General features: G+C 34.8%; 1 protein-coding gene across 4 annotated transcripts in view; it reads left to right on the top strand.

The window, feature by feature from the left end:
* LOC114336287 (tight junction protein ZO-2) overlaps positions 1-18789 on the top strand; it is a 390572-nt gene that overhangs the window by 327285 nt on the left and 44498 nt on the right. For all 4 annotated transcript variants that reach the window (XM_050657746.1, XM_050657747.1, XM_050657749.1 and 1 more), the window contains exons 14-19: positions 4156-4368; positions 6589-6721; positions 8110-8432; positions 10395-10472; positions 12281-12599; positions 16129-16475. In XM_050657746.1, the coding sequence (XP_050513703.1) occupies positions 4156-4368; positions 6589-6721; positions 8110-8432; positions 10395-10472; positions 12281-12599; positions 16129-16475 (1413 nt within the window). The remainder of the gene's footprint in view (positions 1-4155; positions 4369-6588; positions 6722-8109; positions 8433-10394; positions 10473-12280; positions 12600-16128; positions 16476-18789) is intronic.

Below are 18789 nucleotides of genomic sequence, written 5' to 3'. Positions count from 1 at the left end.
TTAATTTTTTTAATTTTTGGTATTGTTTTAATAACAATTTTTTGAAAGTGGTAGATAAGTATTAGAGTTACTTTAATATTTAAATAAAATTCAAATAAACTGTTTAGTATATTTATTTCGTTGAAATTATATAATAGAAGTATAACTTCTTACGTGCGTACACACACATTCTTTGTTTTTTGTTATTTAAGTGCGTACAGTTATATTCTTTTGATTGGGCCGTCTCCGTTCGAAGGTTGGCGATTCAAATGGAAGTCGTACCTTTGGAAACTACTGCACGAAAGATTTCTGTGGAGTCTTTCAGCCATCAGTTCTGGCATCTTCCTACTGGTCTTTTGCCCTGTACTTTACCTTCCAATATGATTTGGAGTAGTTCATATCTGTCACTTCTCAACACATGATCCAAGTATTCTATTTTCGTCTCTTTGATTATGTTTAGTAATTCTTTTTGTTTACTCACGTGCCAAAGTATCTCATCGTTAATAACTTATTGTACCCATGGAATTCCCAGGGTCCGTCCGTATATATACTGTTGTGGTTTGCTCAAAATGTATGTGTATAATATTTATTTTTTAAACTTCTCTCTACTTGGACTTATATATTTTTTTAACAAATTAATATGATATCTCAGGGCTCTTTTACTAATTAAAACAAAACGTGGCTTCAAAGTATTTTTTGCTAGTTGCCTTTGAGGAAAGGGATAGACAATAGGTAAATAAATTTACAGCACAATTATGAACTTCCAAAGCAAATGTTATATTTTAAGAACCGATCAAATATTAAAAATAAAAGAATTGAATAAACATATTATACTATATACAATGGTCAGAATAATAAATATTTCAAACATCCATCAAATCATACATCCAAAATTATCAATTCAAATTAATTAAACTCATATCCAAATCAAAGATTTCTTAATTTTAGTGCTTCACAATAAATTATCATTTATTTTAATTCTCAATAAAAACCAACAAAACGAATAACATATATACTGTTGTGGTTTGCTCAAAATGTATGTGTATAATATTTATTTTTTAAACTTCTCTCTACTTGGACTTATATATTTTTTTAACAAATTAATATGATATCTCAGGGCTCTTTTACTAATTAAAACAAAACGTGGCTTCAAAGTATTTTTTGCTAGTTGCCTTTGAGGAAAGGGATAGACAATAGGTAAATAAATTTACAGCACAATTATGAACTTACAAAGCAAATGTTATATTTTAAGAACCGATCAAATATTAAAAATAAAAGAATTGAATAAACATATTATACTATATACAATGGTCAGAATAATAAATATTTCAAACATCCATCAAATCATACATCCAAAATTATCAATTCAAATTAATTAAACTCATATCCAAATCAAAGATTTCTTAATTTTAGTGCTTCACAATAAATTATCATTTATTTTAATTCTCAATAAAAACCAACAAAACGAATAACTCTAATTTAAATAGGTGATCGTGATTGATAGTCTCTGTTTACTAAAATGACGAAACTAACCTTTTGTCTCCAAAATTGATGACTTCCTCTCACTCTCCTTTGATTGCGCCGTGTCCACTTTGCTCGTACTTTTCAGTTTCTCCAAATACTCCTGCTAACTCCTCTGCTCCAAATCTTAACTACATGAATAAACCCCTTCTCTCCAGACACAAGGATATCTCAACTAATCGACTTGGTCCAGTATAAAACTATACATCTGTTTATTACTTACAGCATGTCAGTTATTTCTTCTGTCTGCTACCACAGTTGGAACTCCTTCCACCAAACACAAATACAACTTTTCACAACATATACTTTTTTCAAAAACTTAGCAAATTAGCAACGTCGTCTCAGCAGAAACTGTAGTGTTCTCCCGCGGTATTCAATTCACAGTGTCATCTCCTCTCCTGGCGAACTCCATCCAAAAATCCTTAAATCTCCCACTTCGTTCTTTTCACCCAATCACGACCTATATCTATTCAAACAAATTTTACTGTCTTCTCAAGAAAAAAAACAACTTTCTACTATCTAATAATCCGTAAGTCATTCTTAGTAAACACATAATTGACCTTTTCAATTTCTACGGAAAAAAGGATAATTACCTATTCTTAAACGACCATTTACTAAACCTACTCTTTTGTATAATCTTTTCATTTGTTTCGTGGTATGTCGTACAATAGAAAGTTCAACGTCAAATGTTTACAAATGTCTATCTAACTAAACGGTAGAAAAACCAATATATTGTTTTATTATTTTCGGGGAATGTCTTTAAACCGAATACGATTCACTAATTCCGAAAAACACTTTTCTTACATCTAGTGCTTAATATACAATATACAGAGTGTTGCGATTTCTGTTGGTCGGTGATTTGATTTTTGTCTTAATATTTTCTGTTTTATTTTTGAAAAATATGGAAACCTTAATAATACATATCAAAGACATCTATTCTTTTTCTGTTTCAGAGTTCATTGTCCGACTTTGACAACCATACAGCAAGACAGAGAAAACGTAACATCTGATCATGCTGATTCTGAGCTCTAGACTAAAGTCTGATCTTGTAAAAAATGTTTTTATGTTCATTTCAAACCAGCGATACCTTTCTTGTTCGATTCTTGATAGGATTTCTTTTTTCAAGATAACACTGAATATAGATTCCGAATACAGACTAAATAGTACCGGTGATAAGTAGCCACTCTGTCACACTCCTCGTCGGGTTAATATATCTTCAGATATTGTGTGCTCTATTCCAGTTGTTGCCGTTTGGTGCCAACATAGTTCTAAGATAATTCTCAAGTTTTGCTCGTCAATTCCAGTTGTTCTCAGAATTTCGATTATCTTTTGATGGTTCTTCTTGTTTTTGTATAGACATGACTCTGTTTTTTCAATGTATCTCCAGTAAGTTGTTCTATCGTTTTCATGGTCTTCCCACTGACTGTCTTCCTATTGGAGAACCGTCTTTCGCCGTTCTTACTAATCTATTTGTTGTTATTCCGCTTATGTGGTCATTACATTCTACTCCTCTGTTTCTTACCCAGTTATTAATGTTCTCCACCTTGCATCTCCGTCTTTTATCTGTACTTCTAGCTCTATCCCATCGATTTTTCGAAGGGTTTTCATCTCCGCTGTTTCGAGCAATATTTTTGTCCTCTCTGTGTCGGGTCGTGTTTCTGCCGCGTATTTCATTATTGATCTGATGACTATTTTGTAAATTCTGCCTATCATTTCTTTCATTGGATCAGTTAGATCTTCTACTTTTACTTTTATTTTGTTGTTCTGGTAGATGTTTTCGATCGTTTTAATTATTCCTAGAGGTACCTCTCTTGAGTATAACAAATGGATAATGTTCTTCAATTTGACCCTATCAAATGCTTTCTAAAGATCCACGAAACATAAATATGCCAGTTTGTTGTATTCTAATGATTTCTCTTGAACTTACCTGATTATAAATACAGCGTTGGTGCATGACCTTCCCGACCTAAAACCTTGTTGTTCTTCTGCTAATGTTATAATTTCATTCGGTTTGTTTGTTACCACTTTCGTTGTTAATTTTAATGTTGTGTTTAATCAGTTAATTTCTCTGTAATTCTCCGGATGCGATTTATCTCCTTTTTTGAAGAGGGGTATTAGGATACTTGATCTCCATTCTTGTGGTATTCTGTTTTGTTCTATTATTTTTTGTATTAGTTTTAATAGTTGTTTACGTCAGATCTTGTCTTCCATACTTTAGGAGTTCGTTTGATATTCGATCCTCTCCTGGAGATTTTCTATTTTTTAATTGTCTTAATGCTTAGGGTGGTTGCAACCAATCGTAAAAACGAATACTGCTCAAGGAAACAATGTGAAGCCTCTTTTGATGGTTAACGCAGTCAAATGCTTTTCGATAATCAATAAAACATGCCCATACATCTACATTCATATCTCTGTATCGTTGTGTTAACGAAATCCGAATTGAATGTCACATTTGTAAATTTGTGTACGGATGATTCTGATAAAAGTTTTAAGGACATGAGGCATCAAGCATAACATTCGATAGTCATTGTATTATGAGCAATTATAAAGGGTTATATTATTGTGGGGAATTGCGAGGAATTACATTAGTTAAAACTATTCAGTATGCGCAAATTTTTTGCTTGCTTTTTTTTTAATTTTTGAAATATTTTTTAGAAGTGATTATAATGGCGATAAATCCATGCAACATAAAAGACAAGCAAGTACTCTCCATGGAGTGTATAACCATTCTAAAGGACATAGTATAGCCGAACAGAGTCCTGCGAAAGATGGAGTATATGGGCAGGTACCAGATCTCCCTCCGCGCGTGGATAGAGCTGCCAAACCTGGGATGGGGTTACTAACCACCTCAAACAAAATACCTAATGGGTACGTTGTCTGTATATTTTTGTTGTTTTAAACCCTTTTCAGACGAGGATACTGTATCCGAGGTACGCGTATCCAAGACGCAGCTTTTACATAGAATCAAATGGAGCTTTTTCTTCTTCTTCATGTGTCATCTCCTCTAAGAAGGTTGGCAATTCGCACTTTCGATAGCGCTGCTCTTAAAGAGATTAGCATTCTCCTACTCCTCAGTCGTTTTCTCATTGCTGAGTGTCGTGATTCCCTATAATACGAGCAACTATCTCTTTCCATCGGCTTCTGTCCTGAGCTTCCCTCATGCATTCAGAGAATGTTTTTCCACTTGCTTTCTGTACTTGATCCGTCCATCGAGTAGGTGAGCGACCTCTACTTCTGCGCCCTGTAACGTTTCCCAAAATTATAAGTCTCCCAAGATCATCACTTCTTCTTGCAATATGGCCGAAAATTTTTAAGACGGTGGAGAGGCAAATAGAGGAAAGTCGAGTCTGAATATTAAGCTCTTGGAGGATTGAGTGATTTGTTCTGTGTTCCGTCCATGAGAAATATTGCAATTAAATAATTCATATTGCCAATTGAAATTGTCAAATTGACGTACATTTTATATCTACTGTCATTAAAGAAGAAAAATTATATGTTGCTCCACAATATTGATATGATATGCAATTATTATATAAAGGTAAATTTAATTAATTGTATTTTGCTTGCAGTACTGCATTTTAATAACTAATTTTATTTACTACATACAATTGTTTACGTCTTAATAACATAACCTGAATCTTATTTTTTCTTCTTATTATTTTTTTGGACTATGGCCTTGATAATTATCCAGTAACCAGGACTAATATGCCAATATAACTAAAAGTGCGAATAATGTTGCTGAGTTTAGAAACCAGGTGTCGCTTTGCCGAACTTGCACGGTCCCAATAACGTAATTTTAGGGGTTGCTGCCGCTCGCCTATAACGCTCGCCCTTCGTGACATGTCCCAGATGTTGCAGTTCTCTAATTAGTTCTATTTAAAACCTCTCTTTCTTTTCCCATTCTTCTCAACACCTCGACATTCGTGACTCTATCCACCCAACTTATTCTTAATATCCTTCTCTAGGCCCATAACTTGAAGGCTTCTAATCTGTCACACGGTATTTATTCACACAGTATGCGAGATACAGAATTCGGTATCTCGCATACTGTGGGAAAAAATATCTTTCTGTATCCAGCGGCTGAATGTATCCCTGTTTGTGCTGAAGAAAGATTACGTAAAATGGACGCTTTCAGATACGGATACTTTTGCGTCACCTTCCATAGATTTTCTGTAGAATAGTTGTGAATGAGCAACGAAAGGAAAAAGTGTTCTCTGAATGATTCATCATGTCATCTATACTCCGTCTAATATACTTACCGTTGCACGTCATCCGCGTCATAGCCCGTGACGTCACATGATACCAACACGAAATATTTAGGCGGTAGGTGTGTTCTTTGTTAGAATCATTTTGCCGAGTACACTGGAATTACAGCCACTAGACATATTTTGATATATACTCGTAGAAATAGTATTTGAAGATTTCTATTAATGTTAACTTAAAGAAATACACAATAATATGTTTCATTTAATTTGTATAAATCGATTATAAAGCGTTTTTATGAAGCACATTTGTTCGGAACACAGTGTAACTGTAATCGAACGAAGGTGACATTTTGGCATAAATTGGTAACATTATTTGTTCGACAGTTGCGGTGATGACACTTCACATTTGTTTTTATTCTTTACTATAAGTATTTGTTTTATTATATTTACTGTTTTTATTATTTACTTAATTTAGAGATTATTTTTTAATTCTTGTTTTCTTTCTATTTATTTACTTTCATTACTAATTTGTTTTGTTGTATAATCCACGTTGGTAATAATTATGTGATCTATTTGATTTAAAATGGATTCGGGATTTTTTTATACATTGGCAACTATGTCAACTTAAATCTTTGACGTAGATAATGACGTGCAACGGTAAGTATATTAGACGAACTGTACACTCCTAGCGGAGTGATTGCCGCCCTCTTTGAGCTCTTCCGATTCATTTAATAAGGCACCGTGAAATAACGCTAGCTCACGTTGCAATAATTCCCGTCCTTAGTTTTTATCTTTAAACCCTATAAATTTTTATAAGGTTTAATTTTTATTTGTTTTTTTTAATTAAATATCAACAGCCTTTCATTTCTTGTTTTTATTATAGGCGCTCTGCTCACGAGAGGTTATTTGGAACAAAAGCTACAACTCACGGAGAAAATGTTGATCCAAATGCAAATGAAAATGGTAATTTTAACAATAAAGCTGGATCATTAGAAAGAAGTCAAAATTCCAAATCGGTAAGACTTTTAATATGTATGATATCTTAAACTTTCGAAATCATGTTGTGGGCAGGGTGCATTGTAAACTAATAGGCTTTAATACTTCCCGAAATACATGTTCTGTCTTGGAATATCTTGTACTACAACCCAATGCACTGCATAGTCGAACCAGGCAATTATCTTACTTAAAACCACTCACATAAAATTCCATCTAATTATCATGGGAAACAAGTGAAATTTTAAATTGTTTTGACTCCTTATTTGTGTCCACCTATCGGACAACATGCACACTAAACTTTAAAAAATCTGCTTCGCTTATTGGCCTCCAGTTCTACATCTTTTTTTTTCATCTTTATAGAGTTTATATGTTCGTAAAATATGTCTTTGTAAATTGTTATTTAGATCTCAGATATTTTTATCAGAAATGTATCGCAAAGGATTTTCATCACTGGATGGATTTCCACTATGTTAATGTGATAAACCTATTGCTTATTGTTTTTTTTTTTAATTGTAAAAACAGATTGCAGTAATTAAAGGATGTTTAAAAAAATCTTTATAGAGGGGGGGGTCTGGAATCTTCAAAAGACATCTCAGTCCGGAACTGGCCGACCTTAGTGCAGGATTCATTCTTCGTAGTCCCAGCGATAGTTCCTGAGGTACTTTAAAACGCCCTCTCGTCGCTGAGGCTACGCCTAATGCCTACCTGCTGAACCAGACCCTCCTCTGTTATCCAGCGTCCCGAAAACAGAGGCAGTTGTAAGGCCGAAATCACTACCTTCATTCGTCCACAGACTTTTTTTGGAGCCCCTTCTCTACAGTCTGTCTCGCACAATCTAACTTACTAACTGGCCTCGGCTGTCTTTCCTCCTCTTCTTTCTTCTTGATTACTGCACGGATATAGTTGTGTATACTAGTCCAACCTGTTTTATTTTCAGTCAGCTCTCTCACTGTCAAAAAATTCACACCTCTCTCTTTCCATTCTGTTCCCTTCTACTATTCATTTGTTGCACTGTAGCATGGTATGTGTATCAGTGTCCGGGTGTCTGAAGTATGAGCATTTATCCGTGTCAGCCTTTCCAAAACTAGAGAGGTAGGCCATAAACTACCCGTGTCCTGTGAGCACCTGCGTTAGGAAATAATCCAGTCGCCTGTGACGACAGTCCACCCAATTTTTGAGGTTCGGGGGCAGTATCTTTGTCCACTGTGCCACATCTTCCGTATCGTTTCATTCTTCTTGCCATCTTTCAATTTACCTTTCCCTTTCCTGTTTTCTCTCAGCCTTAGTAAGATCTAGGTCTCTTCTCTCATATCGGTATTTTCTTTTCTCTACCAACACATGCAGCGGTCCAGTTCTACATCTAGTTTATTATTACTACTATGGTTCATGCAGTTAAATCTTATTTAAGGACTCTCTCTCGAGCTACGACTCATACAACAAGCAAGCCACCACTCGTATAGGACCCAACGCTCACGATGATCTCAAAACAACACTATCGAAAATCGACACAACAGGAGCAATCCCAACCATTCAAAACAGTCCTTCGAAGTACAACATGGGCCCTAGATGGGATCAAAATTCGCATAGACTCGGTTCCAAAATGGACCTCAAGTACGTATTACCCCCCGGAGAACATTTGGATAACAGCCCTAGGAATTCCCGGGAAATGAGCAAGGACAGTCCTATGGACCCTGCAAGTCCGAGAGGTTCGGTAGAAAGAGACATATACAGGTTTGTTAAAGAAATTAAAGGGCCTAGCCGGGTAAGATGGTGAAAAGTGCCCCCAACTCGATTCGAATTCCTTATAGGTCACCGTATAGTGAAACTAACTTTCTGAAATTTTTAGCCCACTAGGTAGTCATGTGACCCACCTAGAGCCTAATTAGGGTTTTTATGTTTTTATTTTTTATCTCAGCCGCATCGGGAACTAGCGAAAAACTTTAAATAAAAAATTTGTAAGCTTTAAAAAGTTCTGTCAGAAATTTTTTTTAATTTTTGGCGGGAAATTTAAATTTTAGAACGATTTTAAAATTTTAAATGAGTAGAAAAAAATAACTAAGACATTCGTTTTCACGAAAAAAATATATAACGTGTATTTTTGCACAATGTTTCACCCTGAATTTTTAATTTTTAAAATTGGTGAAACGCACCTTTAAAAATAAAGAACCGCATTTTTTCGGTTTTTTTTTTCGTTTTTAGATACAATTTTATACATATTTTTCAAAAAAGGTAACACCGTCACTAGAATAGGTAAAAAACTGAAAAATAATTGGGGTTTGCCAAATAAAAATTTTTTGTAACGCCATCCATTTTCAAGATACAGGGCGTTGAAGAAAACAATATTTTACGCATTTTTTACGATTTTGCCGAAACTACTGGCAACATTGTAATAAAACTTGGTGGGTTTTAAGAAATAGTTATTGTGCATGTTTTGACATACAATTAAGGATTTGATAGTCATCATTGGCGCGCATAGGGGTAATGGTCTGAACTTTTCAAAGAAAAAAGATAGTACGCCACTGACATATTTCAAATTAACAATCGTTTTTGAATTTCTCGTTCAATTTGTGACAAAAAATATATCTTCCTATTTTTTGATACGACGTGCCATTTTTATTCAAAAAATAAAACATCTTAACCCTTACAACGTATTCGAACTTCTAGTATGTATGTAGTTTTTACATCTACATAAACTCGTACATCCATATCCATTATAAAAACTAATTCGAATACTTTGGAAGCGTTAAGATATTTTATTTTTTGCAGCAAAACTGCGCGTCGTATGAAAAAATGACAAGATAGTTTTTTATCGAAAACTGAACGAGGAATTCAAAAATGATTGTTAATTTGAAATATGTCAGTGGCGTACTATCTTTTTTTCTTTAAAAAGTTCAGACCATTACCCCTATGCGCGCCAATGATGAATATCAAATCCTGAATTGTATGTCAAAACATGCACAATAACTACCTCTTAAAACTCGCCAAGTTTGATTACAATGTTACCAGTAGTTCCGGCAAAATCGTAAAAAATGTGTAAAATTTTGTTTTCTTCAACGCCCTGTATCTTGAAAATGGGTGGCGTTACAAAAAATTTTTATTAAGCAAACCCCAATTATTTTCCAGTTTTTTACCTATTTTAGTGACGGTGTTACCTTTTTTGAAAAACATGTATAAAATTGTATTAAAAAACGAAAAAAAAAACCGAAACAATGCGGTTTTTTATTTTTAAAGGTGTGTTTCACCAATTTTAAAAATTTGAAAAAATTCAGGGTGAAACATTGTGCAAAAATACACGTTATATATTTCTTTCGTGTAAACGAATGTCTTAGTTATTTTTTTCTACTCATTTAAAATTTTAAAATCGTTCTAAAATTTAAATTTCCCGCCAAAAATAAAAAAAAAATGTTTTTTCGGACAGAACTTTTTAAAGCTTACAGCTTTTTTATTTAAAGTTTTTCGCTGCAAGTTAGTTCTCGATGCGGCTGAGATAAAAAATAAAAGCATAAAAACCCTAATTAGGCTCTAGGTGGGTCACATGACCACCTAGGGGGCTAAAAATTTCAGAAAGTTAGTTTCACTATATATGCTAAACGGTGACCTATATGGAATTCGAATCGAGTTGACTTTTCATCTTCTTACCCGGCTAGGCCTTTTACTTGAAGTGTACTTTTATAATTGTAAACTACTTTTCAGGTATTCGAAAAGTCCTGCCAAACAAAATATTACTGGAAAGACCATGGTTGAAACTAAAACTGATTATGGTAAATACAGGTAAGTTTAAATGATGAAAAGGTTGCAAGTGTGAGTCCGTGATGTCTAGATTTATGAAAAAAGGTCGAAAAAGACCCTCTGACCAAAACCCTAAAATGATATTCACATAGTATGTGTTTTTAACTTATACAGTGCGCTGGAATAAGTGTTACCCCCATATTAATTTACAGTGCCGCCAAAAAAATCTTTACAAAGTAAATAAAACGCATAAATCAGGATAATTATTTTAATTTTATAAATTAATACTTTATATAAGGATATTTAATTTTGGGTTCTGGGGCAGTTATGGAAGGGTTTAACATTACTACATGCCTGATGATGGTGTCCAACTTAGATGATGTTTTTAAGAGCTCCATAACCAGGTTTTCTTTCCGGAACAGTCTCAGAAGGCTACGACGTATCCGACCGTAAATTGAATCTCTTGAAACACCAATATCACGTGCTACGGTAATTACAGATTCCCCTTTCTCAAGTAACGTTGAATCACGAACTTTCTGTTCATTTGTGGTTCTTTCACCCCATAGTTTTTACTTAAGTTTGTCAAGAAGTTTTACATTGACTACTTGTATAAAGTCTAAATATAAACTTTTTAACTTGTAATGAAATAAAAAAAAAAGAATGTATGTGTACTTTGTACGCACGTAAGAAGTTATACTTCTATTATATGATTTCAACGAAATCAATATACTTTAAACTACTTTAAACAGTTTATTTATATTTTATTTAAATATTAAACTAATTTTAATACTTACTACTTTCCAAAAAATTTTATTAAAACAATACGAAAAATTAAAAAAATAAAAGAATAAAACGCACGCAAACACATTGAAAAATGAAACCAAAGAAATTATTTCTGAACAATTGTTGAGAAAATTTTAACTAAATACGTATTTTCTGAAAAAAAATATAATAAATATACTTACAGTCATAAAATATATAAAAAAAAATAAAAAAAATAAAAATTTGCATTGGGAATTGAACCTGCGTCTATCAGGTTTAGATTATTTTGAACTCACCCCATGCAGAATTTAACTACCGAGACATGTGAATGAAGTGGAAAGATATACCTAGTAACTAAACGTTTTAAAATTTTTTGACAGTTGCTTATTCTGTTAGTTTAATCAAATAAGTTTGATTATGTAACGTATGAAATACGACAAAATATAGACTAAAAAAGCAATATATTAGATGGAGATATTTGTTGGTAATCAAATTATGTAAATCAAAGCATTACCTACTAGCTAGGTAGGTACATTTTCCAAATAGGTATTTACCTAATTTGTAATTTTTTATTAAAATACTGAAACATTTACAATAAGGTACGTACCTGTTGCTTTTAAAAACTATTTAAAAAGTCACTACAATTATGAACTTGCTTTTTGTCACTGTCCTCACAACAGTAAGAACTAATATACACAACATTTTGTTTATCCAGTGTCTCCATTTGAACAATTATTGACAGATGATTTTAACACCCAATCAGATCCCTCATAACGTTTCATACCATACTGTCGGTGTGCGCATGCGCCCAGCAAAATAAAAATTTACCCTCGTGCCTAAAGAAGTATAACTTCAAAAATCGAAAAGTTAAAAGAAAGTGTATCCCCACCCCATAATCGATTAGAATTTCAAGTGGACTTGAATAGATGACCTACTCAGCGTTCAAAGCGTACAAAGCGTCAGTAAAACTTAGAAAATAATTATTGAAGATGTTCAGTCTTTTGCATTTTTTATTTTACTTTCATCCTTACTTCTTGTTCATGTTAATCTATACAGTGAAATTATCCTAACAGTATTTATCTTTTTAGCCGTAACAACTCGCATCCGCATCAACCTCCTCCCGAATACACGCGTACGTCTCATCAAGATTTGAGAGAGTCTACTCTTAGTATCCATCAGCAATCACCTTTGAGAAGTCCACCTGTACACCATAACGGCTACGATCCAGGGGTTCAGAACCATATGGGTCCCCCTAACGGCAACACCTACAAGCCGGTGCCTCCACCTAAACCGAAGAATTATAAACCGCCGTATAAAGCCCAAGGAGGCTATGGCGGAGAAATAAGAGAAGGAATTATTCAGTCGCCACCGGTATATCAGCATGGAAAGAGTCATAGTAATCCTGTGGTAAGTATATAAATTTGTCTGTCTATCTATCTAAAAGCGAAGTAAGTTCCTACAGCCTCTGTCGCTTCTCGCATTTCGACTGCCATCGTTTTCTGTCCATCCATTCGTCTTCTTTGATGGCTCTATCTCTTATGATGTGCCGTAAATTTTCTTCCGAGGCAGCTGAAGGCCTTCCCCTTCTTCTTCTTTTCTGTGGTATGTAATTTAAAGCTTTCTTGGACCATATATTTTCATTCATTCGTTTCACGTGACCGTGCCATACTAGTTGTCTCGTTGTAATTACATCTACACTGAAATATACAGTATTTGTCCTCCTTCTAATATCTACATTCCTGATGAGATCTTTTTGGATATACCACACGCTCTCCTTAGAAAATCCATTTCTACTACTTCTATTATTTTCCTATCTTTTTCGTGATCTGCCAAACTTCTGCCTCATAAGTCTCAATAGGCTCTACCAAGGTACGATAGATTGTCAATTTCGTTTTTTGTCTTATATCTTTAGACAATACTAGAGAGCTTAGAATGTTTACCGCTTTTTTGCCCCGCTGCGTTCTGTTTTCGATGACTCTTTTGGTAATGCCTTCTTTAGATATTATATAACCGAGATATTTATACTCTTTACATGTTTTTGTGGTTTTAATTTCTAACTCTGGATCTTCTTCATCATCCCCTATTTTAAGATACTCTGTCTTTGACATATTCACATTGAGGCCCCATTTTTCATATTCTTTCTTTAGTTTTCTAAACATGTAGTCCATGTCTTCCTCATCATTCGATACGACTACCTGTTCATCTGCGAAAAACATAAACATATTAGACATTTACCACCGCCTATGTCTATTCCCATTCCGAATACTTGTTTCCTCCACTGCTCTAGCGATGATTGAATAAATATTTTAAATAAGCTCAGAGACAGACAACATCCTTGTTTAATGGACTTGCTTCCATACAGCCATGATATGAACTTGTCAGATTGAGCTCATTGGTACCTCGGGCGTAAAACATTGGATATTTTATGCATCCATGTTATAAATCACATCTTCTTCATATGTTCCTATGACGGATGAATTGTAAAGGGTTTTTACCCAAATATTTTTACTTTGGTGGTTAGCATGTAGATTCTAAGATTACACTGATGATGATCGGTCAACCGATCGAAAACTAGTTCTGTCTTTGATGTAGCCCTGTATAGGGATTTTAACAAATATACCTTTTATAAAGGATTTTATATCCTTATTTAAGTTCCTTTGTTACTGAAAATGATTCAGATATAAAGTTTCCTTCTTCAACGACACTTCTTGCATTTGTATATTTGCAATAGCATCCTCATACTCTCTACTAAGACCTACTTTCGCCAATGTTTGAAATAGTTTTTTCAAAGGTGCCGTATCGTATGACTTCTCTAAATCTACAAACAATAGGTGGATAGATAGATTCCTTGCCTTCCGTTTTTCGATTACCTGCTGCAGAACGAATATATTATCAGTGCATGATCTTCCTGCACGAAATCCACTTTGTTCTTCCATATCTTCGTATTCTGATTCTATTCTTTCTCTTATTATTCGACCATACTGACCTGGTAACAGTTATTCTCCTATATAACTTCGTACCGAGACAAATACAGAATAGCTAGTATTACTCGGTAAATATAGAAACGACTTTCGAAATCTTCTTCCTCTTTATTCTGCTTGTTCATTGGCGGATTGATACCTCTATGGAACGTTGTCACTCCATCTTTTGCACGGTCGGCCGATACTTCTTCTACTGATTAGTGATTTATCTCCTGCTATTTTGACCACACCCCATTCTGTTTATGTGGTTATTCCATTCTTTTTTCTATTTAGTGTCCATTCGTTTAAACGCTGTACGTTACATTGTCTCCTTATGTCTTCACTCCTCTTTCGATCTCTCAGTGTATTTCCTGTAATTCTTCTCAGTACTCTCATCTCTGCTGTTTCTAGTTGTCTTTGTGTTGTGGCTGTATCGGGTCTTGTTTCTGATGAATATGTCACTATTGGTCGTACACTGACTTTATAAATTCTTGACTTCACCTCAGTGTTAATATGCCTGTTTCGTCACATAGTGTTATTAAGACATCCTACCAGTCTCTTTGCTTTTTGGACTTGATTTCTCACTTTTTTGTCCAAGTCTCCGTAACTTGACAATGTAATTCCAAGGTATTTTATTTCCATTACTTGTTCAATACTGATACCATCGATTTCTATTTTACATCTGATTGGTTCTTTACTCATTACTACTGTTTTAGTTTTCTGAGATGAAATTGTCATACTGAATTATTTAGCTTTTATGTTAAATCTGTGGACTAATCTTTGTAGACTATCTTTATCTTGGGCTATCAATATTGCGTCATCTGTGTAACAGAGTATTTTTACTTCTTTATGTCCCATTCTATATCCTCTTTGCTGACGCTTTTGATTATTTCATCCATGATTAAATTGAAGAGCATAGGACTCATTGAGTCTTATTCCGCTGCCTATGTCTATATGTTCTGTAAGTTGTCCATCTATTCTGACCTCCATTTTGTTGTTTTGGTAGATGTTTTCAATGGTTTTTATGCTATCTAGGGGGACTTCTCTATTATACGGAAGGTGGATTACATCTTTGAGTGTTACTCTGTCAAATGCTTTCTTTAAGTCCATCAAACATAGAAATGCTGGTTTATTATATTCTAGTCATTTGCTAAAATTAGGTCCTCTTCTGTGCAGGTGTCTCACATCTCGGTGCATGATAGTAGATGGTGACTATTCTGAACCGCGCCACAGTCGCAGGTATCGTCCTCCTGGTATCCCTATTTTTCCCGGATATTAGCACAACGTAAAACGCCAGTTCTTAGTCTGTTTAGCGCTTTCCATGTCGGATACGGTAAATTGTGTCCGGCATCCATTTCTTCTGAAGGGGGAAAATGTGTTGCGGTAGCTGACGCTTGCCATAGGTGTATGAGGCGCGTCTCTGGTACTTCCGGGATGGATCTTGATTTTTACAGAAAGCTTTTCCGAGATCTTAGTCTACTTGGCTGAGTCTGGTGGTCATACAAGGGGTGTCTTCGATTCGTCTCCTGCTTCTTTCGTTCTACCTCTGACGTGATCTGTCTCCTGATTGGTGGATCGATTCAGACTCCTGATAGGTGTCGGTTTCAGGCAACCCGATCTTATACAAATCGTTTAATTTAGAGCTACGTCGACGTTTTTAGCGTAAGCAGAGTTTGCTCACACCGGTGATCCAAACTCCGAAGCCGAAAAATATAATGCTAAGGCAGAAGTGCGGAAAGTGTGAGCTTCTGCTCCCCATTTTGTATTAGTTAGGTTGCGGATGATATTATTTCTGGCATTTACTTTTTTCTTGACGTTGAGTGTATAGCGATGATCCAAAACAGTCGCAAATTAATGAAATGTACTTAGCTAGTAATATTACCACCAAACATACGAATACAGAAAATATATCACAATATAACAAACTGAAATTCATAAAGTAAATATATATTTTATTACATTTTTAATGTTTATAGGATCATCGCAATCAAAACATAAACCTGTCTCCCCACCACAACCACAACTACTACTACAACACTCCGCCCCACCACAACTTCCACCCAGCTGACCCCAACATGCAGTACCCACCCGGGCCGAACCGAAGCCATTACGACATGGCGCCTCCCTATCAGGAATCCCCTCGACGTCACACGAGCATTTCTTACGCCAGTAGAAGCGAAATCACCCCCATAGCCCAGCACCACGACGGAACCTACGGTGACGTCATGGAAACCAGGCCTCCAATCGTAGATCTGCAAGGTTCTAGGGAGCAACGAGGTTCGGCTTTTGAATTGTACAGAAAGCCAGTAGGTCATAATTTAAGGTGAGTCGAGATTTCGTATGTTTTTATTGTGTTATTTTTTTGCTGCTATTGTTGTTAAATGCGGGTCTCTGGAAAAGTTCTTGTGATTGTTAACTCCTTATATACCTGTACCGGGTATCTAAAGATGGAATCGAACAGTGTATACAGCAAATATATACAGTACCTGGCCAAATTATTAGGCCAAGCAAGGAAAATTTACTATATGAAGTTATTTCTCTCATGATTATGAATATATTTGAAAAAATATTGTTTTATTCCTTTTTTGTGGATATTAACTCTTGAGGTGCGTATCCATTAGGTTCGCTGCTCCGCGCTCCCTGTAACTTTAAGGTGCGTTCCTTTTTTTGTGCATATTAACTTTAAGGTGCGTATCCATTAGGTTTGCTGCTCCGCGCTCCCTGCAACTGCTACAATCGATACGACATGCACTTCTTTACAGATAAAGGTGCGTATCCATTAGGTTCGCGCTCCGTTCGCCGCTCCAATCGGTGGCGATTTATATGTAGAGGAGCGCATGCCGTATCGATTGAAGCAGTTGGAGGGAGCGCGGAGCAGCAAACCTAATGGATCCGCACCCTAAAGTTAATATCCACAAAAAAAAAAGGAACACAACAGTATTTTTTTCAAATATGTTCATAATCATGCGAAAAATAACTTCATAATATAGTAAATTTTTCCTTACTTGACCTAATAATTTGGCCAGGTACTGTAAATAGTGAAAAGAAAAGAGAGTACAGTTGGCACACTACGTTACTGTGAAATTAATAAATATTTACTTTGTTATAAATCGGTCGGACCACCATGTCCCCAAGGGTATCAAGGTACACCACCAGTGTTGGTGGTAGAAAATTTAGTAAGTTGGTTAATTCATACAATGATAAAAATTACAACACAACGTCGATAGACCACAAAAGTAGCACGGTACTGTCCGTTGCCAAGTTGGAAGGGTCTGTTTTGTTCATAAATAAGGGGTTTGCTCTTTGTCCAAGGATCGTAAATCACAAATTCTGAGAGAAATAACGCAATTTCACGTTGTATTGACACCCGTCTTTTAGTTTTTATCTTTTTCTATTACATATTTCCTATTTCATAAAGCGTGCCACGCCACGTTCTGTTGTGTGCCAGCTTAAGTGACTCGTTAGTATTCAGCTCAGCGGGGTGCTATTGTTGGAGGTGTTAAATTGCATAAACAAGGGATCATTTCCTAAAACAGGTAGATCCCTTGTTTATGAAAATCCATGCTTTCAACAATAACACTCTGCTGAGCTGAATATTAATGAGTATCTTAGATACCTGGTACTACTTTACCCGTTAAGGTGTCGGACGGTCTTTAGGTATTTGTACAAAATTTAGAATCACTTATCATTAAAAATACTAACGTGCACAAATCTGTTTATCGGTAGGGATTGTTTTTAGTGTTTTCTTATATTTTAGCAGAATATTTTATATATTTGCAATGTATATAATGTATAGTTTAATAATAATTGTCTCTTAAATCTTACCACCATATATATTGTTCATTATGAGGGGTACTCTACAATTCTAGACAAGCAGTAAGGGAATACATGGAAAAGACTGAGGGAGACCTATATCCAGTAATGGATAGATCCTGGTTGAATGATGATGATAAGAGATATTGACTTTTATTTAACAAATGGGACATAAATGCGTTGATTATCTTTAAAATTACTTGTATCCATAAGTTTTTCACAAAAGAAAACTGTAAATAAGCAATTGAACTTGGTAAGTCCTAGGTTTTCACTTAATGTGACCGGAAGGGGAAGTAGAAGTCAACATTTGAAATTTTCGTCGATTGAAATACACGACATTTAAAATTATGCGAGACTGAATGATTAATTCCAAAACGTTTGTATTTATATGATTTTCAGGTAACCTAGTATTTTCTGGAAAAAATCTAATAAATTAAATACGAGTAAACAAGTTTTTTGCCTCGCCTACAAAAAAAAAAGAATGTGTGTGTACTTTGTACGCACGTAAGAATTTATACTTCTATTACATGATTTCAACGAAATAAAATACTTTAAACAGTTTATTTTTATTTTATTAAACTAATTTTAATACTTACCACTTTCTAAATCCAAAAATTAAAAAAAAAAGACCTAAATTATTTTGTAGACAGGCATTTGAACCCTGGACCTCTCGATCTCTAGTCGAATGCTGTACCAATGATGCTACGAAGGCATTGTTTTAACGGTTTCTCGGACATTATGACAAATCACGGTAACAAATAGACGAAGTGAAGTATTAAATATAAAAATGTTTTAATAATACGTATTATTTTACTCCCGAGGAA

This window comes from Diabrotica virgifera, chromosome 8, assembly GCF_917563875.1.
Source record: "Diabrotica virgifera virgifera chromosome 8, PGI_DIABVI_V3a".
In the NCBI taxonomy this organism is placed as follows: domain Eukaryota; kingdom Metazoa; phylum Arthropoda; class Insecta; order Coleoptera; family Chrysomelidae; genus Diabrotica; species Diabrotica virgifera.
This window is presented reverse-complemented; position numbering and strand designations above follow the sequence as displayed.